At 50.7% G+C, this 25822-nt stretch overlaps 1 protein-coding gene across 1 annotated transcript in view; it reads left to right on the plus strand.

The window, feature by feature from the left end:
* The first annotated feature begins 1375 nt into the window (after positions 1–1375).
* The window catches only part of LOC132336743 (heparan sulfate glucosamine 3-O-sulfotransferase 3A1-like), a 35968-nt gene continuing 11521 nt past the window's right edge, over positions 1376–25822 (plus strand). Inside the window, exon 1 of the mRNA XM_059864546.1 lies at positions 1376–1960. Within this exon, the coding sequence (XP_059720529.1) occupies positions 1398–1960 (563 nt within the window). The 5' untranslated portion in view covers positions 1376–1397. The remainder of the gene's footprint in view (positions 1961–25822) is intronic.

Here is a 25822-nt window from a genome sequence, read left to right on the forward strand (position 1 = left end):
ATTTGTGGATACACCAGCTTTATTTCCACGTAGCTGAAGTTTAAGTCCTCGGCTAGGTCCACAGCAAACAGGAGGAAAAAAAAAAGATCTAAGTCAAGTGTTTCATGTGCGAGTTTGTTTGAAAATTCTATAATCTATGACAAACATTTCAAATTAAGAGGGCATTCCCACAGGCAATGAAATAACGAAGCCCTTAGAATCAGGCAGCCGAGCCACGAAGCTGAGAGCTATTTCCACATTTTATGTACTCTCAAAGGAGAAGAGCAAATTCCAAGAGCAATATCGTGTTGCTTTTGTAGATATTTCTTACCAACCGTGGGCCAGATTCTGCAGCCAGCCTAGGGGCAGCTTGTGCAAATTAGGGGGGAAAAGTCTGATTTTGGGTGTTTCTGTGCTGTGCTCGGTACGGAGCTCGGTGGAACTGTTGGTTGTGATACCGTGAGTGTGTTTTTAACCCGTCTGTGGCTTTGCTGAGCTTTAGGGGGACTGTTCTTCCGTGCAAAGGTATTTGTGTCTGTCAGAGCAGATTAGTGGGCACATCAGGAGTTTGTTCTCAGGTCCGGAGGGATGCAGGGGGGGTCAGTTCAAAATCTGAGTGGCCGGACAGGCAGGCGGACAGCGCGGTCAGCCAAACACCGGGGTCTCATCGCACCGCACGTTCTGGGCAGAAAAGTCCGGCGTGGTTCGGCTGCCCGTGGGCAGCAGGATGTCCCTGTCAGCACCGAGGGGAAAACTAGCAAAGAATTCCCAGCTTTCCTCCCTGCCCCGCGGGATAGACTCAGGGCATCCCTGCACCCTCCACGACAGCTTCTGGGGCACCCCCGCACCTCCCAGCACAGCCTCCGGGGCATCCCTGCACCCGTCTGCCTCCGGAACAGCCTCTGGGCCACGCACGCATCCCCCGGCACGGCCTCCCGGGGGGCTCCCGCATCTCCCGGAGCATCCCCGCATCCTCCGGCCCGGCCTCCCGGACACCCCCGCTCCCCCCGAAAGGGCTCAGGAGCGGCTTCCCAGCGGGTCCGCCCGCTCCGGGGGCGGCTTTGCCCCCCGCCCCCGCCGCGCCATTGGCCCCGCCGCCGGCAGCGCTCCGCCCCGCTCCCGGTGATGCTTCGGCCGAAGTTTTCCGCGGCGGGCTCCGCACGTGGGAGCCCCGCGTCGAGCCCCGTTACTGCATCCCCGCCGAGCCCGCCGGAGCGGCAGCGGCTCCCCCAAGCCAGCCCCGCTGTCCCCCGCGGGGGATGCCGCCCTGAAGCGCCGCCGCGGCGGGGTCCCCGCGCCGGGGATGCGGCAGCGCGCAGCCCCCCGGCCCCGCGGAGCGCAGCGCGGAGGGGCCGCGCCGGGGGGCGGCCGCGGAGCAGGAGCATGGCCCGGGCGCCCCGCCGCCCTCTCGGGGTAGCATGGCCGTGAGCGCGGCGGCCGCCCCCGCCGCCGAGCCGCTGCCCCGCAGCATCTTCAAGAAGTTCCTGGTGATGCTCTGCTCCCTCCTCATGTCCCTCTACGTCTTCTACTGCCTGGCTGACCGCTGCCAGACGCTGCCCGGACCCATCATCGCCGCCGGCGCCGCGTCGGAGGAGGACGAGGGCGGCGGCGGCGAGTTCCTGGGCGGCTCGGCCGAGCTGCCCCCCTGGCAGGCGGCGGCGGCGCGGCGCAAGCGGCTCCTGCAGCGGCTGAAGCAGCGGCGGCGGCGGCAGGAGGCGGCACCGGGCGCCGAGGTGCCGGCCGGGGGCGGCGGGAGCCGAGGTGCCGGCGGCTCGGGCGGCGGGGCGGGCACGGCCGGCACCCTGGCTCTGCTGCTGGGCGAGGGCAGCAAGCGGCTGCCGCAGGCCATCATCATCGGCGTCAAGAAGGGGGGGACGCGGGCGCTGCTGGAGTTCCTGCGGGTGCACCCCGACGTGCGCGCCGTCGGCGCCGAGCCCCACTTCTTCGACCGCAACTACGAGCGGGGACTCGCCTGGTACAGGTACGGCACGGGCGGCGGGACGCGGCCGGGGATGGGGATGGGGATGGGGATGGGGATGCAGCCGTGGCCGAGCCGCCAGTGCCCCCCGCTGGCCGCCGCTCCCGGCAGCTCCCTCCTCGTTCCCAAACCACCGCCGAGCCTTTCCTCAGCCCCGTGCTCGTTCCTCACTTCATCAAGCACTCTTTCCCCCAGCCCTTCGCTCCATCCGTTCTTCCGTCCCTGCTCCCAAATCCTCCAGCCCTCCTCTCCCGGCTGTCCCTATTCCGGAGCGCCCCAGGACTCTCCTGTTCCCCAGCGCTCCCCGCTGCAGCCCGGCTGTTGCCTGCTCCCAAATCCTCCAGCCCTCCTGTCCCCGCATCCCCCTCCGGGCTATCCCCATTCCGGAGTGCCCCAGGACCCTCCTGTCCCCGCATCCCTGTCCCGGCTGTCCCCATTCCGGAGTGCCCCAGGACCCTCCTGTCCCCGCATCCCTGTCCCGGCTGTCCCCATTCCGGAGTGCCCCAGGACCCTCCTGTCCCCGCATCCCCCTCCGGGCTGTCCCCATTCCGGAGTGCCCCAGGACCCTCCTGTCCCCGCATCCCTGTCCCGGCTGTCCCCATTCCGGAGTGGCCCAGGACCCTCCTGTCCCCCGGCGCTCCCGGGGTCTGCTGCCCGCGGGGTCCGTGACACGCACAGAGGGAGAAGCGGTGGGTGCCCCGCTGGCCTGAGGGCTGCGCGGGGATGCTGAGGCACAGCTAAACCCTGCCATGAGAAGCACAGCCCCTCAATATCTTTATACTCCCCCAGCTCTTTGCAAAACCTGTGGCTGACTGCTGACTCTCGGCCGAGCCCCGGCTGCCTCCCCATCGCCTCTCGCAGCTCCCAGCCCCGCGCTGCAGCCGCTAGAAGCCTGTAGTCAGTGTGGACTGCTTTTCCTATAGTTAGTGTGGACAAAACCCCCTTATTTCCCACGTAAATGTTTCAGCATCCCACTAGTGACTAACCAAAACTGTTACTTCCAGGAGCATACCCCACATGCTCACCTTGCCTTTGAAATACTAGCAACGGGTTGATCGGGTGCTTCTTCCAATGAATTAGTGTTTTGTTGAACAAGCCACTGAACGTTAAAGCCGAGAGGGTCCTCACTGAAGTTGTTCAGGTCTTTTTTTGTTGGTTTTGTGTGTTTGAAAGTTCGTAGAGGAGCGTCCTGCCGGCAGAATCCTACAGGAGGGCTTGGTTAGGGTGAGAGTGAAACTGACGACTCCCGAAGTGTGTCTTGTGTTTGTGGCTTTCTTGAATGAACAAGCAAACAGGAGAGGATTTGGGTACCCCTGGAGTTTGTTTTACTTTTGCATAAAAGCCCGGCTATTAGGAGAGAGAAGAGGATTTTGGCTCAGCTTGTGGTGACAGTATTGAAATGTGGAGTAGGGTAGTACTGGCAGTCCGAGTGTTTATGTAAAAGTCTTAACACGTGGAAGGGATGAGCTTCCTTGTGTATCTGCCAGTGTCAGAAACACGCTGGGTTCCTGCAGCCTGCAAAGTGTGGCTTCTCTTGAGAAGAAAGATTTCCTTTTGTGTGGGCTGAAGCTGTCTACAAAATTATATTTTTAGTCTGCTTATCCAATTTCCACATGCTGACCCTGTAGCAGAAAGGAAATGTTAAAAATGAATCTGAAAACCCTCAAGAACTCTAATCAAGTCTTGACTTTGAAAAATAAACACATGGCTGTGGGGTGGCATCTACTGAAATTTATGGTGGATATGCAGAAAAGCTCATTTATCAAAGATGCTCTGGAAGCTTTGAGGAGCAGATGGCGGCGGGATAGACCTGCTTCTGGAAGCAGTCCCTGAGCAAGGAGTGCAGACCTAGACAGAGGAGGAGCCACAGGCATTCAGTGCATAGTGCAGCCCTCGGTGTCGGGGATATAATTTTCCAGAGGTTTGGTCTTGATCTTGCAGCTCTTTTTCACTGGCTGTGCTGCCCCGTGTGCTGTTTGTGTAATCATTATGTTTTAGCAGTTGGCACATGAGCTCTCCCTTTAATTGCTGCAGTTTGTTTGTTCTGGTATTTGATGTGCTGAGTTGAGTTTCATCTCTTTTTTTTGTTGTTGTTTTTTGTTTTATTAGCCCTGTGGAGGCTGAGGTACAGTGAATTCTTTGTGTGGGATTATTCCTTTGAGACCTAATCTTGCTGGCTTTTCTTGTATGAGTAATCTTTGCTAACACAGGATGGCAGAGCCCTGGTGCCAGCACGCTGGTCACCTCACAAATGCTCATTTACAAACCTACCTGTCTCTCTGCAGGCTTTGTTGTGGTCTTTGATGAGGGTTCAGGGCTGGGGAAATGGCCAGATGTTTGCCAGAGGTCCCCATTCCTTATCTTTGGCATCAGAGGCTTAGGTTTCATGTGTGCTGCTGTTTCCCAGCAGTCAGACTAAACAGGTTTAGGGTCATTACAAGGTATAAACACTTGGGTTTGTTTTCAGTGCCCCAGGAAGCCAGCACAGGCAGGCAGTGCCCCGGGAACAGAAAGCTGGTGGCTGTTGCAGAGACTGAAGAGGCAGCCAGCCCGTGTAGCTGATGCTGCTGTCACAGGGACAGGGTGGCTCTGGGGTTTTGGCCGTGAGGAGAGCCCTGATTTTCCCTGGGAATACCAGAGCTGCTCCCCTAGCAGCCCCTGTGAGCAGGGGGAAGGGCTGAGCTGTGGCTGCAGCAGTGGGTGATGCTCCTGGAGCAGCCAGCCTGGTGTACCTGTGAGGCTTGGTGACATGCAGGTCTCCTGCTGGGGTGCATGGAAACATCATCCAGGAAATAAAGGGGGTGACAGCAGAGCTCCTGCAGCCCCTGGTCCCCTGGAGAAGCTGACTTGGTAAAAACCATCCGTGGGATTCCGTTTGGTGAGTGTGACACCTCCGTGTGGGTCGAATATCAAGGGCAGCTGTGTGCCCAAAGGAGCTTTTTCTGGTTTGGGTTTGAGTCCCCTCATCCAGTGGGGACAAAAGGAGGGAGGGGGCAGCCCACAATGCTGGCATTGACTTGAGTGCTGAGCTTGCTGCTGCAGCCCTGAACAAGGCTATTGAGCCAGCAGAGTTCAATAGCAGGTGAGCACGGGCTTTAATAGAGTTCAACTGCCAACCCCCACCCCAAAACGGCTGCACAGCCTGGGGAAAACTCCCAAGAACAGGGGCTGAGCCAGGCATGTGAAAAAAAAAATCCTGGATTAAAAGGAAATATCTGTGTTTGCGGGTGATACTGTGAATGTGGCTCCTTCCCTCTGATCTTTTGTTAGTCTGCACTGATCGAGCTGCCTGTTGGAATGCCATTATACTGTCACTCAGCCCAGGAACATTTATTTCATATGTTTTAATCTCCCTGCCTCTGAAGCAGCAATGCCACTTTCACTAGAGTGAAGCCAAGTTAATGTCATTAGATTACATCTGACGCAGGGGAAGATGAAAGATAATTCAAAGTTACTCCGTCAGGTTGGGAGTTTAAATATCTCTCCTCCTCAATGCTTCCAGAGCTGGGGAGTTCTGGCTCCTAATTAATGTCCTCTTGGGATTTTTCCCCAGGTTTTTGTGGGTTTTTTTTTTGGTTTTTTTTTTTTTGTTTTGTTTTGTTTTGTTTTGTTTTGTTTTGTTTTGTTTCTTTGTAATCTAGGCAATGATATTTCTGAGTCAAAGGGAACAGAGAACATCTCAGGTGCTGAAGAGGTCTGAGATGGAGGAAAAAGAGGATTTTTGGGAGGGGAGATGCTCCCAGCAGCTGTGAGCAGCTGCATCCCACCTGGAGCTGTGTCCCATCCTCCGTGCCTGGAGCCAGGGTGAAATCAGAGCCCTGGGGATGGAGGAGCCAGGCTGCTCCTGGGGCAGGGCTTTTCAGGTCTCTGTCATCCAGCAGAGCATTCTGTGAGTGAAGAAGTGTGGGAGGGAGGGGAGGAGTGTGTGGATGATGCTGGGGGGACATCAGGGCAGTAAATACAATGTATGGAACGTGGAGCAGGACTGGGTGGCCTTTGGGGGGAAAGCCCTTGCTGCAAACCCCCCTGTGTGAGGGAGGTGCTGTAGCAGCAGCTGCCTGGCAGTGATCATCTCCCCACCTTCCTTCTGCAAGAAACACCAGCTCTCTGGCTGTGTTCAGGGCGTGCCCAGCACAGAGCATGGCTTGTGGCATTGGACATTAAACCAGTTTGTGTTTTCCACTCCCTGCTGCAGGTAGGAAGGGCTGGTTTAGCAGTACCTCCTTGTCCTGGGAACACCTCATCTCCCAAACACATTTGACTCACTAATAGCATTGAGCCTGAAGCAGTTTCCCTGGAAATTGCAGCCTTGGACAGCCCCATGCTGAAGAGGATCAAGGTCCTTGTTTATTTATTAGCTGTGTAATCAAACACCTCCTGAAGCGAGCTGGCAGGGCCAGGTACTGCATAAAAAGGAAACAAAAGGTGGTTGTGGCCCCAAAGTGCAGCTAATTCAGTGTAAACAGCAGATGGAGATGGGCTGAGCCTGGCACAGACATGGAGAGAGCCTGTGCTGGCTGGGTGTCCTGGGCCTCCTGGGCAAGGAGTCCCTGCAGATGGAGGATGAGGAGGGTCTGTGGGTGGCTGAACCTTTCTTTGCTGGGGAAAGCAGCTGGAAATGCTGGGGAAATCAGGACTGGAGTTGTTGAGTGTGTATAAGACACTAACTAGTTCTGGTGCTCATGTGTTTTGCCACTGCCTGGACTTGGATACTCCAAGATTTCCAGCAGAGATCTGTTTGGAAGTTTGGGGAGATATGGTGGTGTGCCTCAGTTTGCCCAGGGGCAAGCAGGGAGTCACTGCCCTATGCTGCAGGGATGGAAGCAGCAGGGCTGTGGTGGGACAGCTCTCTGCAGCACAGACACGAGGACTCACAGGGGTTCTGAAGGGTTAAATGCCACCCAGAGCTGCTGGCAGAGCAGCTGCAGCCTTGGCACAGCTCTGGCTGGCTGTGCCCTTGCCCCTCCAGGGATGGCACTGTACAGACACTCCTTCAGAGATCTCCCTGCAGAGAGCTGGGCTCTTTCCTCTCTTACTCCTTAAACAGACCCCAAAGGTTTTTATTGGGTTTTGGTGGTTTTTTCAAGCATTTTGTGTCTCTACACATCCCTCCTGTTTTGTGTTAATGGAGGAGTTCGTATCCGGGGTTTGTGTCTGTTCCTGATGATGGAGTGAGCTCTGGACTTGGCATATTAGGAGAAGTCAACCACATTCCTATCAGAAAGCACCAAACTAAATCCTGCAGATTTTACTGGACTCCTCTTTCCAGATGCTGTGGTCTGAACAGGGGACTTTCAGAAGTCTGCAGCCCATCCTCCTCCTCAGTCCTGCTTCACACCCCAGTCCTGGAGAGAGCAGCACCTTCCTCACCCCCCCTGTGGCTCTGCCTCTGCCCGAGATGTTTGCAAACAGAGCTGCCCTGGCCCTGTCTGCTGGTGCTGAGCAATTGGGAAAACATGGCCTTGGCTCTCCAAGAAGTTGTCAGCAAAATTCTCAGAGCCAGCTCTCGTGGAGAGCAGCAGAAAGCTCATAAAGGAGAGCTCATTTATGGCAAAAATTGGGACAGACTTCAGAGAAGCAGCAGATTCACCTGCTTTAGCCACTCTGGTTGGACTTTGTGAGCCTCCAGCTGTGCTCATAGCCTGTCCTGCTGCCTTGGGGGGGCTCCTGGGGCTCCTTCCCTGGAGTCTGGGAGCCAGGGCCATGCCCTGGCCACGCCATCCCCACCAGGATGTCTGTACCACAGCCCAGCTTGGGTTTCACCTTTTGAAGTTTAGAACAGGAGCAGTGAGGTCTGGGGAGGGGGAAGGGAGCTGGTGCACTTCCAGAGAGTTCAGGGCAAACAAGCAGTGATCAGAAAACCTGAGAACAGCCCCCCATGAGCCCCCTGTGGGAGGCAGGCACTGAAACTCCTGAGCTGCTAACCATGCTTTTCCCCTGGGGAATTCTGAGGTAACCCAAACTGCTTTCACAGGGAAACAGCAGATGCTGGAGAGGGGCAGCAGGGGCAGGGTGTTGTGGCCATAAATCTTTGCAAATTCTCCTTATGTGCAGGTATTGTGGGAGGGGAGTGAATTAGGTCAGACTTGTGCTGCTGGGGTTGGGTACTGGGCTCTCCCCCCCGTGCCAAAGCCCCAGGTGGGGCAGTGGGGGTGTTCATACAAGGCCTGGGGTCATCCCAGGGATCGTGACAGCATTCCTGCCTTTCTCCTGCATAAGCCACCTCCTGGGAAATTCACTTTTTTCATGGTTTGGGGTTAAACATGTTCAGCTCCACACCCACCTGAGCCCTGTGCCAGGAGCAGGAGGGTGCCCACAGCGAGGGAATAAATAGAGCTGCTCGAGGAAGTGAACTATTCCTGGCATTTCTTCCCTTGAATAATGTGATTCTGCAGCAGGAAATCTTTCAGCAGAAGAAATTGCTGGTTCCCTTCATGCATGGCAAGGCCATCCTTCTTGCTTCCTGGAAGTGAGGAGCCTCGTTGTGTGCTCTTTCTCCTGCAGCACCATCTGCTGCAGGATTTGAAGATCCCTGCTCAAAGCCCCCCAGGCTGCTGGGTATGTCTCTGGTGGGAGATGGAGGAGGAACTTTGGAAGCCTCCTGTGGTTGTTTTCCCCATGGCTGAGCAGCTGTGCCCGAGTGCCACATAAGGAAATCCCCCTGGGGTGATTCCAGGCATCTGGGGACCTTTCCTGCACCCAACTCCTGCAGCTTCAGTGGGACCCTGCCTGGCTCCCAGCTCTACCCCTTGTCTCCAGTTCCTGAGCACAGCTGGTGGCTGCAAGCTGGGCTGTCAACAGCTGGATCACTTCCATCCACAGCCACCCTTCTCACATCGTCCCCTGGGGAGAGATGTTCAGCTTCAAGTGCAGCATCACCATGGGAAGCTGGCTATTTATCCAGTTAATTATTTATTTCTCTCTCCAGTGGTTTGGTGGTTTTTTTTTTTTTGTTTGTTTGGGTTTTTTTTTTTCTGTTGAAAATTGCAAGAAGCCAGGCTGATTTGTTCAGCCATTGCCTGTTGGAAGAGGGCTCCCTCCCATAAACCAAGCTGTCTGGGGGAGCCTTTTATGGAAAATCACCAGATCAATAATTGTGCCTCCTGTGTTTTTCCATGCGTGGCTCTGTGTGTTCTTATCTGCAGCTTTCAACTCTCAGGGTTGCATTTTTTCATTACCATTTCACTTCTGCCTTCATCATCTTGTCTTGTGACATGGAGCATCTTTTGTCACTAATTACACACTTTTGCACAGTCTGAGCTGGACTGTTTGGGAAGCTGATTACAGAGAGAAATCCCAAGCATTGGCTCTGTAGAAGAAGTGAGGAAACATCTGGATTTCCCAGCTGGGTGATGCTCTGTGTCCTGACTCCTCCAGCTCAGAGTCAGTGAGTGAAAGGCTGGAGATGTGATGCCCAGGAGAGATGCTGTGCCCAGGAGGTGCCTTATTGTATTTGCAGGGATGCCCTGATGAAGGAAGGAATGATGAGTCTGACTCCATCTTCTCAGAAGGTTAATTTATTATTTTTATTATACTATATTAAAAAATACTAAAGTATATTATACTAAAAAATGCAAAAAATACTTACTAAATACTAAAAAAATAATATGATAAAAACTCATTACTCTTTCTAGAGTCTCAACACAACACTAATAATTAATAAAACAAAACAACTCACACTAAAATTTAATAAAACAATCTCCAAACATATTCCACACATAAACACAACACAAAAAAATCATAATAAAATAAAAATTATTTTCTTTATTTCTGAAGCTTCTCAGCTTCCTAGAAAAAAAAATCCTAAACAAAAAAAATTTAAAAACATATAAGTACCACAGGTGTTCAGTGTGTGCTGAGCTCCCCTTGGCACCAGCCACATCCTCCAGGCTGCTCCTCAACCTGGTGCTTGTGCTGAAAGCAGGAAAAGTTCCCCTGACACCTCCCACCAGGGCTGAGGGTGCTAATCCTCATGTCTGGGCTGACTTCCATGTCTGCTAATCCTGGTCTGTGCCCCTAAAAATGAGCTCTGCCCTTTCAGCTGGCTCCAGCTGCCTTTGTTCCCTGCCCATGGACCTGCTGGCAGAGCCCCACCACAGGGCTTGGGGTGCCCTGCCTCTGACTGCTCAGAGAGGGCTGTTCTGGAAGCCACTTTGGGCTTTTCTGCATGCAGAAGCTGCGTGTCACAGCAAGGCACAAAGGGAATATTGCACAATTACCCCGTCCTCCTGCACTGCTGAACTCTGCTGTGTGAATATGAATATTTGCCCTTAAATGTTTGCCTGGCGTGCAGCATTCTTGTGCGTGTGTGGCAAAGGTTGTCACAGCCTTCATCACCTCTAAAAGAGGATAAAAACACAAAAGGGAAATCTCAGTGCCTGCAGCAAGCAGAGCACAGGCAGTGACATGCAGAGCTGGGGCTGGGGTTGACAGCTGGCACAGCCACCCCCTGAGCAGGGCTTGGGGAGCCCTGGCTTGTCCGTGGTCATTCCTTGGCTCCAGCAGCCTCTGGGAGGAGGTTTCAGGGGGTGCTTTCTGAGGCAGTGGCTGTCCCTCCTCCCCCTCTCTTGTCTCCATCTGTCCCATCAGCAACAGGCTGGAGAGAAGCAGAATGAGAGACTTTCTCAAACAGTGTGAGAGGAAGCTGTGAAATTGGCTGCCACATTGGGAGGATTTTAGCTCAAAGAGTCTAAAAAGCACCCTGGAAGTGCTTGGCAAAGAGCAGTGCTCCAGGAGCTGCTCAGTGTGATGGACCAGAAGCAAAGTCCAGCTGAGGGAGCTGCCAAGTCTTACCTGGGAGGGACCCAGGGTCTGCTCCTGCTGCTGGCACAGGAATGAGCTTGTGGCTCCCAGGGTGACCCAGGGAGCCTCATCTTCCCACAGGTGTTACTGCAGGGGAAGTGGGGTTGGTGTTGGTTTGTATTTGTGTTGTCCCCAGATGAGGAAGGAAGGAATGATGAATCTGACTCCATGTTCTCAGAAGGCTAATTTATTTATTTTATGACACTATAATATATTAAAGAATGCTATACTAAACTGTACTAAAGAATACAGAAAGTATCCCTGGCTGGGGTCTCTGCACAAATCAGAACTGGGACAGCACTGCTGGGAACGTGCCTGGAGCTGGTTTATTTTCCAGCATCAGTCTCATTGCATGGTTATGACAAAGGGAACATGCCAGCAGCTCACATCCCAGGCAGCAGACACAGAACTCAATGTTACAACTTACTTTAAAAGTTTTTTGATCAATCACACAAAGCAGAAGCACATTGTCAGTGGTTCCATCCAACCACTGCAAGCACACGTACCTTTGGTTAAAACAATGCTGGCTTATTTCAAATACAACACCTGTTTGTAAGCCTTAAACACAATGCACAGAGCTCCATTATTAAGCTTAGAACTTCCCAATATCTCACTAGATAAACTTTTCTGCAGCTTAGGGAGTTATTCCAGACAAGTGTTAATACACAGACCATTGTTCTATTTGTCTTATTTTTCTACTTCTTACATAATTTTCCTGCTGACCAATCTCATGGCTCCTGCTCAGCTCTCACCACAGCTCTGCTGTCTCTGAGGCCTTTTGCAGCTTTCCCAAAACCCTCTGGTTTTGTGGATTCCCACAATAAAAGATACCTGTTGAATGCTGAAAAGATAATAATGAAAACTCCTGACTCTTTCCAGAGCCCCAACACAGCTTGGCCCTGATTGGTCATTAAGTCAAAACAATTCACAGCAGAATCCAATGAAACAATCACCTGTGGGTAAACAATCTACAAACACATTCCAAGTGAGCACAACACAAGAGAAGCAAATGAGATAAGAATCGTTTCCTTTTCTCTGAGGCTTCTCAGCTTCCCAAGAGAAAAATCCTGGGGTTTTTCCAGAGAATGTGAATGCCACAGTGTTGTTTGGTTAAAAACCCAGCTGCTGTGCAGGGTGGAATTTTCCAGTTGGTAGCAAAGAAGGGAGCATTTCCACCACTTTGCACCATGGTCTGGGGAATTTGGGAAGAAATGACCCTCAAACCCCTGCTCCCTGTCAGCTCCTGTGCTGCCTGGAGGTCATTAGCCCAGCTCCTGTGCTCTGGGCAAACTTGCCAGGGTTTTAGGGCTGCCAGAGGTTTCTGAGCAGGCACAAAACCCTCAAAACAATCCATGGGTGGGTGTGAATGGCTGAGAGTCAGTGTGTGTCCCACAGAACTCCAAATGTTTCTTGTCCAGCTGCTCTGTTGGACCCTCCTTAGGACCAGGGATGGGATTTTGTTGGGCACCTGCAGAGATGGAGGTGCAGGGGCCAGCATGGGCATTGCCATGGCTGGGGCAGCATCTTCTGAGTCGTGTCCAGAACAGCTGAGGAGGTTTTGGCACACACTCAGCTGGCTGGTGGTGAGCAAGGGCCTGATGAGCTCACAAAGCTGAGCTCATTGCTGAAGGTGCAGCTGGGAGGGCTTGGGGCTGGGTGTCCTGCAGCCAGTGAACACCATGAGCCGCCCCTCCTGCCTTGCCCTCCCTGGGTTGTGTTTGCTCTGACCACAGGCAGGCACAGGAGGTGCTCAGAGGCTCGCACCAGGGAGTCACACTGAGCTGAAATCTTGTTTTTACATGCCCAGGGTGTGATCCCTGATCAGCCCAGCACCGCACCCAGAGCTGCCTTTGTCACCAGCCGTGATGCTGCTCTGCCTGCTCCTGACTCACCACCCTCCCTCCCACACAGAATCACAGAATCACAGAATAATGAGGCTGGAAGAGACCTCCAAGATCATTGAGTCCAACCCCTGCCCTAACACCTCAGCCAGACCATAGCACCCAGTGCCATGTCCAGTCCTTTTTTAAACACATCCAGAGAGGGTGATTCCACCACCTCCCTGGGAAGAGCATTCCAGCACTTTATTATTCTTTCAGTGAAAAACTTCTTCCTAATATCCAACCTGTCCCTTCCCTGGAGCAGCCTCCTAAGGAATTCAGCAGGCCAGTTGGAGAGGCTGGGGCAGGGAAGGGCTCCCAGGCTGACCCAGATGCTGCACAGAGAATTAACACAGAGTTAATTGAGTTTGACCATGCCCAGTGCCCCGGTGGGGTCAGCCCCGGGCGGCCCCAGCACCAGGGCTGCTTTGTTTGCTGTGGGACAGCTTGAGCTCTGCCCTGCCTGCACGGGGGGTCGTGGCCCCCTGTCACATCCCAGGGACCTGCTGTGTGACAGGGTCAGTGAGCTGTGAGCTCTGCCTTTTGGGAGTGGAGCCTACAGCTTCATCTGCTCCAGCTCCCGATTGCACTCGGGCTCTTTGGCAGAGTGGCAGCATCTCGGGATCTCTGCTGCTCACAGTGACTCTGAGATGTGTCACCAAGTCTCTTTTCCCAGCCCAGCTGTTGAAGAAGGAGTCAGAGCTCTTCAGTTCTTGTTCTCAAGGTTCCTTATTGTTTCTTACCTATAAAATACTTTGTCCAGTTAAGGTCCAAGCTGCAGGTCAGACAGAGGCACTCTGACAGCCCCCAGGGCAGTGTTATCTTTTTATACTAAAAACTACATGTACATTATTTACCATAACTTCCCAATACCCATCACCTGTGTTAGACAGTCAGCTTCTACCTTAAACCAATCCAAAAGTGCCAGCATCACAGCAGAAGGTGGAGGCCAAGAAGAAGAAGGACAGGACATGCCCAGATCCCTCCATCTTTCCTCCTGAACCCCCATTCTAAAAACCTCAAAAATCTATTTTTCACCCTGTGACAAACTAATTATTATTCTGCTTAGACTTTTGCAGCTTGCAGATCCTCATGTAAGGTTGGTAATTTTTTTCATGGGTCATAATCAAAGGCCCAGGGGTCTTGGGCTCTGTGCCAGGGTCTCTGAGCCCCCTGGCAGGGGTTTGGGCCATCCAGGACAGCCAGAGGGATGTCCTGAGTTCCAACAGCAGCAAACCCCTGGTCACAGCTGATGCCTGGGTGTGTCCCCATTCTTGGTGCTGCCATCCCTGCAGTCAGGCTGTGGGGGATGCATTTAGGGGTTGTCTGACCCCCTCTGCTTCCAGAGATGCATCAGCCAATGTCACCACATTTCTCTTCACAGAGAAAAGCAAGGCACAATTCTTCCCAAGAATATTTCTGGGATTCACATTCCCTGAACCTCAGAGAAAGGAAAAACAATTCTTGTCATTTGCTGTGCCTGTATTGTGCCAAAGTAGAATGCAACGTGGAGATTGCTTACCCACAGGGATGATATTTTGGTTCCTTGGCCTGTCAGGGCCAAGTGTGTAGCCCCACATTTCCCTTCAGAGAGAAAAGCAAGGCACAATTCTTCCCAAGAATATTCTTATCTCATTTGCAGTGCCTGTGTTGTGCCAAAGTAGAATGCAGTGTGGAGATTGTTTCCCCACAGTGATGGTGTTTTGTTTGTCTGTGTGTGTGTTGGGACTGTGGGCTGACAGTCACGAGCAGGGTGTGCAGGGCTGAGTGCTTGGCAGATTCAGTTTAGATGTAATGTAATATAGTATAGAATAATATAGTATAATAAAATAATTAATTAACCTTCTGATAAAGTGATTAATTAGCCCTCAGTGCAGTGCAGTGCAGTTGTGTGCAGGGCTGAGTGCTTGGCCAACTCAGTTGAGATGTAATGTAATATAATGTAATATAGTATAGAATAATTCAGTATAATAAAGTAATTAATTAGCCTTCTGATAAGATGGAGTCAGATGCATCATTCCTTCCTTCATCAGGGCATTCCCTGCAAATTCTGTCAGCCAAGATGTCCAGGGGTGTTGGAATTTCAGAATTTCACCCTGTGAGATCACACACTTCTAACCAACTCCACACCCAGTGTCATTAATCAATTTTGGAAGCCTTCTCCACAGCCCCAGGTCCAATGCAGTGCTCTCCTGTGGGTCAGCACAGGAAGTTTAAAATTCTCAGCACCCAGGGTTCCAGCACAGGGGAAGGAAGCTCTGTCCTGGCTGATCTGCCAAGGCAGGCATTGAGCACCTGGCACACACAGGAAGGAGAGTGCCCTGTGCACTGACACCATCCCGTCCCCGTGCTGCCCTCAGGGAGAGGGCACCTGCCACACCTCAGATGGGGGAGTGGAGCCCCGAGATGATCTCACTCCTGCCCTGACCAGCTTTTTCCAGCCCACTCCCAGCCCAGAGCTGTAGAAGAGATTCCAACAGGATCCTGGAGAGGAGGAAGGGACCTGGGCACTGTCCTGCTCTCCTCCCCTTGCAGCACCAGTGCTGGGCAGTGCCAGAGGCTCCAGGCACATCCCTTGCTGGCAGCCCCAGCCTTGGTACTCTGGGGGAAAAGAGTCAGGAGGGAGCTTTGGGGAGTGATCAGCAGCTCAGCTGGGGCAGGGCTGTGGTGACGTGGCACATCTCCTGGTGATGTTCCTGCTGCAGGGGATGGTGAACCAACGTGGCAGGTACAGATCTGCATGCAGCCCCAGCTTTGGAGCAAAGTGAGGGCAGGGACAGTGGGGACACCCCCTGAGCCCTGCTCTGCAGAAGGACTTTCAGGCACAAGCCTTGGGTCACCCTGACATTGCTGACTCAGCCACGGGCCCTTCCCTCTGCAGAGATTTCCAGGAATGCCCTCCTTAACATCTCCCACCAGGCAAATCATAGCCAGCATATGGTTAGGGAGAAATTGGATTTGCCCTGTAATCTAATCAATGCTAAATAACAGGAATTCTAACTCTGAGCTCCGTGTTTAAAGTGCTGTTGGTCTCTGGGGTTCACTGGAGTTATTTAATCTAATGAAATCCCATTACTGGCTCATGAGGGTACACCACAGGATGCCTTTCCTAGCAAGGAAAGCAGTGGTTGAAGAATTGGGACAAATATCCAGTAGGGGGAAGGGGCAGTGAGTTGAGGGTTTCACCTGGCAGGAGCTCAGAGCACGTTGGCTGCATCACTGCAGTGCTGGCTGTCATTGCTCAGGACATGGTGGTGAGCACATGCCCAGGTTCCTCCTTGTCACCAACATGTTTTATGAAAAATCCTTAGATTTTTTCCTCCTGAGAAGCTGAGAGGCCTCAGGAACAAAATGTAAACAAGATTATCTTGTTGCTGTGGAATGCAACAGGTGGATCTGGGATTGGTCTCATTTGGTTGTTTCTAATTAATGGCCAATCCCAGTCCAGCTGTCCAGACTGAGGGAAGAGATGAGAATCTTGACTCCATGTTTCAGAAGGTTTGGTTTATTATTTTATGATATATAATATATTAAAACTATACTAAAAGAACAGAAGAAAGGATTTCATCAGAAGGCTGGCTGAGAATAGAAAAGGAATGAATAACAAAGGTTTGTCTGTGACCGAAACAGTCTGGACAGCTGGACTGGGATTGGCCATTAATTAGAAACAACCAGGTGAGACCAATCCCAGATCCACCTGCTGCATTCCACAGCAGCAGAGAATCATTGTTTGCATTTTGTTCCTGAGGTCTCTCAGCTTCTCAGGAGGAAAAAATCCTAAGGAAAGGATTTTTCATAGAACATGTCGGTGACAGGTCCTGGCTGTGTTGGACTTGGATAGAATCAGAGAATCACCAGTGGTTTGGCTTGGAAGGGGCCTTACAGACCTTCCAACCCAGGTTTGTACCAGCCCCATCCAGCCTAACCTTGAACACTTCAGGGGTTTAAGATGGTTTCCCCCAAACCTGCTGAACTTTTCCCACCTGCATCAAGCAATTTTTCCTAATCTGCTTCATAGAGGGAGATAGGAGCTGTTCCAGGTCACATTTCCCACGCTGGCTTTGTGACAATTTGTGAGCCTGCCATCAATTCCATCCCAACAGAGTCAAGCTGAGCCTATTGCACCAGTTGCTTTCTTACATGCTGAGCTCATTGCATTCAAATATCTTGGAATTCTCTCAGCAGAAGGCAGGGACTCTGCTGCTGACAAAAACCAGCCAGGCTGCATCCTGTGTGCAGGGGAGTGTTCCTTCCCCTGTAGCACGTGCTCCAGTTTCCCTTTATTATTTCTTTAATGAGACTGATACCTGTTCTGCACCACTCATTTGCTGCCAGAACTGGAAGCATCAGAGCAGCAAGTGACAATTACCTTGTGAGCAGTGTGGGGTAGGAGCCCACTGGGGTGCTGCTCCAATGGAGAGGGATCAAACCTGACTTTGGGGTGTACATCCCTGTCTCACTCTATTCCTCACTTTCTAGGACAGCTGGGATGGCTGTCAGGGTGCTCAGCATGCTCTAGAGGAAGGATTGCACCCAGAGGTGCTGGGAGAGGACACATCTGGCTCGGTGTCAGTGGCTGGGATGGGAATGAGGGGTTGTGGCTCTGTGCTGCTGAGTTATCTTGGGACATCTTCAGAGCTGCCCATCCCCAAGGAACAGCTTGTTTCCTCGAAAACCATCTCTGTGCTGGAAAAAAAAAACAACCCTTAAAAAGGAGCATGTCTGGTAATTTAATCACGTTAAATGCTCCTAAAATCACGTCTGCACTGCACAGCAGCATGCCAGAGCTCTCTGGAGGAGCAGATGTGGCAGGGTTAGGTGCAGAGAGATGGGGCTGATGCCTCAGGTTTTGGCTTTTATGTTTTTCAGGTTCTGTGCTGCTTTAGTGTGTGGGTCTGGGCTTCATATCAGGGGATGGTGAGCTCTCTGCACAGAGCAGGGAGACAAAACAATTCCTGCTCCAGCTGGGCACCAAGGACAAATGAGCCAAATCTCAGCCCAGGAGCACAAACCCTGTGGGCTGGAGAGAGAAAAACAAGCAGGGTGGGACTGGCTGGGCTAAAGCTGGGATGGGACAATGAACTGCAAGGTGCAAATGGAGCAGAGCTGATCCCAGGGAGAGACCCCGTGCCCGGCCGTGCATTTTGGGGCCATTTTGGGTCATCTTGGGTGCAGCCCTGGCTGGGCTCTGGAGCTGCCCAAGGTGGATCCATGGAGGAGATCCTTTTAATAAATCCCTGCTTTATTCTGTAACTCTGTCCAGCCTCTGTTCCGGGTCAGCCTTCCCAAGGCATCAGGGCAAAGGAGGGATTTCTGGAGGAGGGAGGACGAGACATGCCCTGAGCTTTGGCAAGCCCTGCAGGAGCAGCCCTTGTCCCCTGAGGGGTGGCACTGTGTCCCTAGCACCTGGGTGAGGCTGGCAGTGTCCCCTGGCCCTGGGCTGGCGTGGGAGCAGGGGCAGGGCTGGCTGTGCTAACGAGGAGCTGCAGTCCCCACCGTGGCTGTGCTCATTATGCACGTCCCTTTCACACTGCCTTCATTATTCCCCTGCTATCTAGTGTCATTAAGATATCAAGTTCATTTAGGTACATCCACATTGGCAGTTTAATTATGTCTGGGTACTACTCTGGATTTTATTCATGGACTATCTGGGGGCGGTTGTCAAACACAAGGCCAGGAGATAAAGGTTTGGTGGCTGCAGAATGCTAATGTCCTGCTGGCTCCCTTTTGACAAATACACATGCCAGTTATTGCCAAACTGATTATTTCATTCATTAACACCACATACATCAGCTCCCTTCACCCAGTATTATTGTGTACATTCATCTTTTCATAAACAATTACCTGACAAAGTTGAGAGAGGCAAGGATTGGGGGATTTATGCTGTGCTGGGAAGTTCTGGTGTGGGTTAGGACGAGGTGCTGGGGGTGTGTAGGATGCTCTGTTAGCGTGATGGCTTCATTAATCAAATTAGGGACAATGGCATGTCACATGTGTGCCCTGCTTCCCAACAGCCTGCTGGTGTTGTGCTCCCTCTTGGGCTCCCTGACCAGTTTGTGGGGATGAGGTGGGTGAGGTGAAGCCCAGGGGACCCTGTGGGAAGGCTTGGAAAGCAGCCTGACCATGATCTGCATTTCTCATTATTATTATTTTTAGTAGTAGGATTTTCCTGATTATGATGAGGGATATTTGTGTGAAAACAAACATTCTTTGTTTATTGTTTCTGGGTTTTTTTCCAGCTTCCTCGTGCTGCTTTTTCCAAAACTGGGACCATTAGAGCAGCAATTGACAATTACCTTTTGAGCAGCGTGGGGTAGGAGCCCAGCATGGTGCTGGCTTAAAGGAAAGGGATCAAACCTTCCTCCTTTGGGGTGTAAATTCCTGTCTCACACTGGAGCAGCTTCCTAGGGACAGCTGGGATGTCTGAAGCTGGAACCCTAGGACTGGAAGTGGTGGTAGGAATGATTAGGGCATCACAAGGATGTAACCAGCTGGGGAGCAAAGCACCCACCATGACTTCTTTCTACAGTTTTTGACTGTAAAAGCTGGAGATGGAGTAAAAAAAACACATCAGGGAGATGAGAGCAGTGAAGAGTAACCAAAGTCATGAAATGAGTGATTCCTGCAGCTTTCCTAGAGGTGGTGGTGAGACCTTCCAGGAGGGATCATTCACATCTCCAGCTCCCAATGTCCAGCACAAACCCCTGTGGAAGGGATCAGACCTGGAGCTGCTCCCAGCCATCCCCATGTTTTCAGTGAGGTGTCTTGTTTTATTTCTTTGTCCCCTCAGCTGTTCCTGCGGGCAGACTCTCTCCCTGGTGTGGAGGAGGAGCAGCTGCAGGAGGCCACCAATAGAGCCAGGATCAATTCAGCTCCTCACTCAAGCAGACACGCTCCAGAAGTAATGCTTCAGGGGTCACACTGCTCCAGTGCACGATTTGCAAACTAAATAAAGGATCTGAGTGAGCTTTAAGTGCCTAACTCCCTTAGGCCCCTTTGGAAAAAGCCCCACTGGAGTAACTAAGAAGCTTTCACTGTGCGTTTGCAGGAACATTAATCCCCCTTGCTATGTCAGGTCTCTTTGATCACACTTCAAAATCTTCATCTCCAGGGGTCCTGTCTGGGCTGTCCAAAGTGCCTTGAGAGCAGAAGACCTGAGCTCCCAAGGCTCAGAATCCTTTTCCAAATCCCTCCCTGCTGGAATGGAGAGACCGCACCGTGCCGGGGGTCCCCGTGTGCCCCTTCCCACCATGGGTGATGGGTGACTGTGGGGTGGCCTCTGGGGTTTGAAATCCCTGCTGCTCTCAAGAGTGTCAGCCTGGCCTTGGTCAGTTCTTCCTGTGCCTCCCAACGTGTTCCCAGGGAGGTGTGATGGAAGAGGAAGGGGGTTTTGTCTTTGGATGCTGAGAAATGGATGGTGGAGGAGGGTTGGCCTTGCTAAGCAGGGTAGCCCTGGGAAAGGAGAGGCTGGGGTCATCTTCAGGAGCTGAGCTGAAGCCCCCAGCCCATGTTCAGAGCTGGCTGAGGAACAGCAGTGTTTATTGACCTGGATCCAAATGAATCAAGGTGACTTATGAACCTGAGGTCAATAATTGGGGTTTTTTTCATCCATCCATATTCTGGAGAATATTTCTTTTCTTTTCTTTTCTTTTCTTTTCTTTTCTTTTCTTTTCTTTTCTTTTCTTTTCTTTTCTTTTCTTTTCTTTTCTTTTCTTTTCTTTTCTTTTCTTTTCTTTTCTTTTCTTTTCTTTTCTTTTCTTTTCTCTCTCTTCTCTTCTCTTCTCTTCTCTTCTCTTCTCTTCTCTTCTCTTCTCTTCTCTTCTCTTCTCTTCTCTTCTCTTCTCTTCTCTTCTCTTCTCTTCTCTTCTCCTTTTCCTTCTCCTTCTCCTTTTCCTTTTCCTTTTCCTTTTCCTTTTCCTTTTCCTTTTCCTTTTCCTTTTCCTTTTCCTTTTCCTTTTCCTTTTCCTTTTCCTTTTCCTTTTCCTTTTCCTTTTCCTTTTCCTTTTCCTTTTTGCTTTTCCTTTTCCTTTTCCTTTTCTTCCTTCCTTCCTTTCACATTACTGAGCTGTATTCACTCTGAGGAGCCCCAGTGTCCCAGCACTGCCCAGCCTGAGCCATCCCCTCCCTGTGACACAAAGGTGAGCATGGTGCAGACCTGCAGGGCAGAGCTGAGCTGGCTGCTGGGCCATTTCCTCATGGAATCTGCAAACTAAACCTCCCTGAAATATGTCAGATGGCTCTGACAGTGGATCAGACCGTGGTGCATTCCCTGGGAGAAGGTGGAGCTGCTGAGCTCAGGGAAGAGCTCTTGCTGCATGATCCTGTGAGTGATGGCTAAGCTCCCTGCCCTGACTGAGGGGCTGGAGACACCAGTGTCCATCCCTCTGCAGCTTCCTCAGCACTGGCCCTTGCCTTGCCCAGAACTTGCAGATTAGGCCAGGAAGAATCTTTTTCAGCTTTCTGGAGACTTTTCCCCCCTTTGCACTTGACTGCTTTGCTCTGGGAATGAAAGTACAGAGCCCTTTCCCAGCCATTAAAGTTTCATTTAGCAAAAGGACAAAGAATTGGCACAGGAAGGATGAAGAACCACTGCAAGAGTGAACTTGTGTGACTCTATGTATTTTAGATCATAGCCTGAGGTCAGGCTCCCTTTTTTGTAATACAAATAAAGGGGTTTTTGGCCATGCAGCAGCAGGAGATGTGTAGTGATACATAAAAAAAGTCACTTCCCAGCATAATTTAAGGAACAACCTGTGTTCTCAGCAGTGAGGTCCTCTGAGGTGTCTGGGTGTTTCATGAAACCCCCAGCAGGCACAGATACACAGACAGATGTGCACACACCATCTCCAGCAGCCCAGGGCGTGCCACAGGAATTTCCAAAGCTTTGTCATCATCTCTGCTGAACTGCTGAGGACTCCACGACAATATCCTGGCTGACAGATCCTTTTACCTCTGCAGAGAAGGGGGAGAGTCCATCTCCTTGCTCCCCAGACCCCAGCAGCCAGTTCATCATCTCCAGAGACACAGGGGTGTCCAGGACTCCCCAGGTGTGGCTGCACAGCCCCGTGGGTCCCAGCCTGCTGCATCCACTGCCCATTTCCAGTGTTATTTCTCTACCTCCAGCTTCAGCTGCCTTAATTTGGCTGGTTTAGTCCCTGCACTCATTTCCAGTCTCTGAGATTTGGTGGCATTTCTTCAGAGGGAAGGAGAATGGAGGAACGCTGGGTTTGTTGGTTTTGTTTTTGTTTTTTTCACAAATCACCTCAATTTAGTGGTTTTTTTCTGTGTCTTTCCAATTTTCAGACAACATTTTATTCCCCTTTACATTGTCTGCAGCTTCTCAACAGCCACCCCTGCCTCCAGCTCCATTTCCCACCCTAACTCCTCTCCCACCCTTCTCCTTTTCCATGGCAGGAGCAGTGAGTGTGCATGGCCTGCCCAGGCACCAGGGGAAAATCAGGCAGACATGGAAAAGGAGCAAATTGCATTATGTATTGCAGGCAATAATGCAGCTCCCAGGGGACAGAGATAATGTAGGGAGAGACAAAGGAACAACAGTTTTTGCTGGCCTGAGCACTCACTTGATTGTGGCCTTTCTGGAATAATTCCTGACTTCTTCTGGGTGATTGTTTGTGTCACTTTTTTGAATTTTCGCTTTTGACTGGCTCGAATCAAGTCCCAGGGTATTGGATTTGTGGGATGCCCCGTGGCAGGAATGATGAATCTGACTCCATGTTCTCTGAAGGATAATTTATTATTTTATCATCTATATTATATTAAAGAATGCTGTACTAAACTATACTAAAGAATACAGAAAGGATACAGACAGAAGGCTAAAAAGATAAAAATGAAAACTCCTGACTCTCTCCAGAGCCCTGGCACAGCCTGGCCCTGATTGGCCAAAGAGTGAAAACAACTCCCAGCAGAATGCAATGGAACAATCACCTGTGGGTGAACAATCTCCAAACACATTCCACATGAGCACAGCACAGGAGAAGCAAATGAGATCAAATTGTTTCCCTTTCTCTGAGGCCTCTCAGCTTCCCAGGAGAACAATCCTGGGTGAAGGGATTTTTCCAGAGAATGTGAATGCCACACAACAGTTTTTGCTGGCCTGAGCACTCACTTGCTTGTGGCCTTTCTGGAATCATTCCTGACTTCTGGGTGATTGTTTGTGTCACTTTTTTACTTTTCACTTTTGTCTGGCTTGGATGGAGCCCCAGAGCTGATGAGGGATCAGGATGTGAGCAGAGGCATCCCCAGCCCCAGGGATGGGGGCTATTTCCAAGCTGGCTGATTTTTGGGGTTTGTCTGTCTGGAGGACTTTCTGGAGAACTGATGGTTTGGGTTCCCATTTTCTGGGGGGGGGCAGAAGTTCCATTGGCAGTGGAGATTCCCTGAGTTTTGACTGCAGAAAGAGGCATCAGGATGAACCTGCTGGCATCAGCCACGCAGTGTGTGTGTCCCCAGGGCACATCTGGGTTTGGGGCTCTGGCAGGACCCCGTGGGTTTGCAGGACACTGAACTGTCCCTGTGATAGGGATGGATTTCCTCAGCAGCCTAGGTGGTGAGAAGCTGTCCAAATCAAAGCTCCCCCAGCTTTTGGAAAAATCCCAGCTGGGATGTTTGCCTGGGGGCTCCCCAAGGTCCCCCTACAGAGACAGCCAGGGCTCCAAGATGTGCTTTGGACCTTCCCTTTCTCTTCTCTCTCTTCTCTCTCTCTCTCTTCTCTCTCTCTCTCTCTCTCTCTTTTCCCTCTTTCTCTTTTCCCTCTTTCTCTTTTCTCTCTCATTTCTCTCTCTTCTCTCTCTCTCTTCTCTTTCTCTTTTCTCTCTTTCTCTTTTCTCTCTCTTCTCTCTTTTCTCTTTCTCTTTCTCTCTCTTTTCTCTCTTTCTCTTTTTTCTCTCTCTCTTTTCTCTTTTTTCTCTCTCTCTTTTCTCTTTCTCTTTTCACTCTTTCTCTTTTCTCTTTTCTCTTTTCTCTTTTCACTCTTTCTCTTTTCACTCTTTCTCTTTTCTCTTTTCTCTTCTCTCCTTCTCCTTCTCCTTCTCCTTCTCCTTCTCCTTCTCCTTCTCCTTCTCCTTCTCCTTCTCCTTCTCCTTCTCCTTCTCCTTCTCCTTCTCCTTCTCCTTCTCCTTCTCCTTCTCCTTCTCCTTCTCCTTCTCCTTCTTTCTCCTTCTCCTTCTCCTCTCTCCTTTCTTTATCTCCTCTGCTTTTTCTGTCCTGTCTTTCCACCTTTCTGAGACATAAGCAAATTCCAGGAAGGCATCAGTTGTCTTTAACACCCAGAGGAAAAATCGAAGGGAAGGGTTCAATTACCCACATGAAAAATGAGTCTCCTAACAGAGCTCTATCCATTTGCTGGTTGTGCTTGTTTTAAAACTGAATTATAGAGGCTGCACATTTTTCCAGAGACAAATGCATTAATTTTTCTCCAAACAGACAAGAGAGAAGCAGAGGGAAAATAAGATAATAAGAGTTTCCACAGTGATTTATATGCCTTTGTGAAAAATAATGGGGGCAGACAGCAGTGTGCTCCAGCAGCTGGGAGGAAGGGGCAGGGGGGTGGCAGGGACAACTGCAAGGAAAACTGCCAGAAGTCCAAGTCTGATTGTTGGTTTTAGATGATATAAGATCACTTTATGTCTCTGACTGGCTTGAAAAATCTCTCTTCCTCTCTCTCTCTCTCTCTCTGTATACACATATAAAATACAGACCATATGATGCACTTAAAGCCAGCCCAGACTGTGTGTTTATACAGGAAAGGATTGTGTTTCTGGCCGACCTCTCCCCAGCCCTCCTTCTTCTGACCAAGGATAAACTGGGACCTTTAGAAAACAAAGTGGTGGCTGCAATTTTTAACAGATTTGCTCTCGTATATATTTATACAGGGCAGGCAAGCCCTTCCCCAGGGCAGTCTGCTTGTGCCTGTGGGCAGAAAGCAGGGGGGTTGAGTTTATTTTTTTTTAATCTGTTCACTTTGGTTTGATTTATATGGTAAAAGAGATATTTTTATTATAGTGCACAGTAAATTGGGTTTCTTTATTGCTCATGAGAGCTGTTTCCCAAAATTGGACTATTTATATCGTGCACTGATTGCAGTGTATTTCTGATCCTGATGTCTGACTGCGGGGAATAAAAAAAATTACAGAAAATCAAATGTTTTTTAAGAAAACCTGCAACTTCTCTTGGAATAAGATTAAACTTTTCCTTGAGATGATGATGTGGCTCTCAGCAGCTCCCAGGAAATCATCTTGGTTTGGTGACTAAAGACTTTTGGTGGGAATTGGAGGCTCTGGGAGGTTTTGAAGCAGTTTTGTGGTTTGTCCATTGGTGTAATCCACAGGAAACACATCCGTGGGGCCAAAGGCCACCCTGGCTCTGGTACCTCCACTGATGTTTCCCTGCAATTATAGGAATGATTCAATGAATTAATTCCCAGTTGGTTTCCCAGCAGAAAATCCTGCAGCCTTCAGATGGATGTGAGAGTGGAGGGAAGTGATGCTTTAAAGCAAATCTTAAATCTGTTCCAGGGCAGATGGTTAATTGTGTAGTTCAATTTATTTGCCTAATGCAAATCATGTCCCATTTGCCCATGGCGCCAGGAGAACCAGATTCCTGTTTGTTTTTGCTCAAAGCTGAATTTTCAGGGAATGTTCTGGAGCTCCTATGTGAAACTCCCATTTATGGCCCCAGAGGATGACTTACACACAGGACAGGCAGAGGTTCCCTTGGAAAGGTGCTGGGATGGATGAGAAAAAATAACCCAAATTCCTGTTTGTTTTTGCTAATGCTGATGTTTCAGGGAATATTCTGCAGCTCCCATGTGAACCTCCCATTTATGGCCCCAGAGGATGACTTGCACACAGGACAGGCAGTGGTTCCCTTGGAAAGGTGTTGGGATGAGAAATACGAACCCAAATTCCTGTTTGTTTTTGCTCAAAGCTGAATTTTCAGGGAATGTTCTGGAGCTCCTATGTGAACTTCCCATTTATGGCCCCAGAGGATGACTTACACACAGGACAGGCAGAGGTTCCCTTGGAAAGGTGCTGGGATAAGAAAAAATAACCCAAATTCCTGTTTGTTTTTGCTAATGCTGATGTTTCAGGGAATATTCTGCAGCTCCCATGTGAAACTCCCATTTATGGCCCCAGAGGATGACTTGCACACAGGACAGGCAGCA

Source organism: Haemorhous mexicanus, chromosome 20, assembly GCF_027477595.1.
Source record: "Haemorhous mexicanus isolate bHaeMex1 chromosome 20, bHaeMex1.pri, whole genome shotgun sequence".
NCBI lineage: Eukaryota > Metazoa > Chordata > Aves > Passeriformes > Fringillidae > Haemorhous > Haemorhous mexicanus.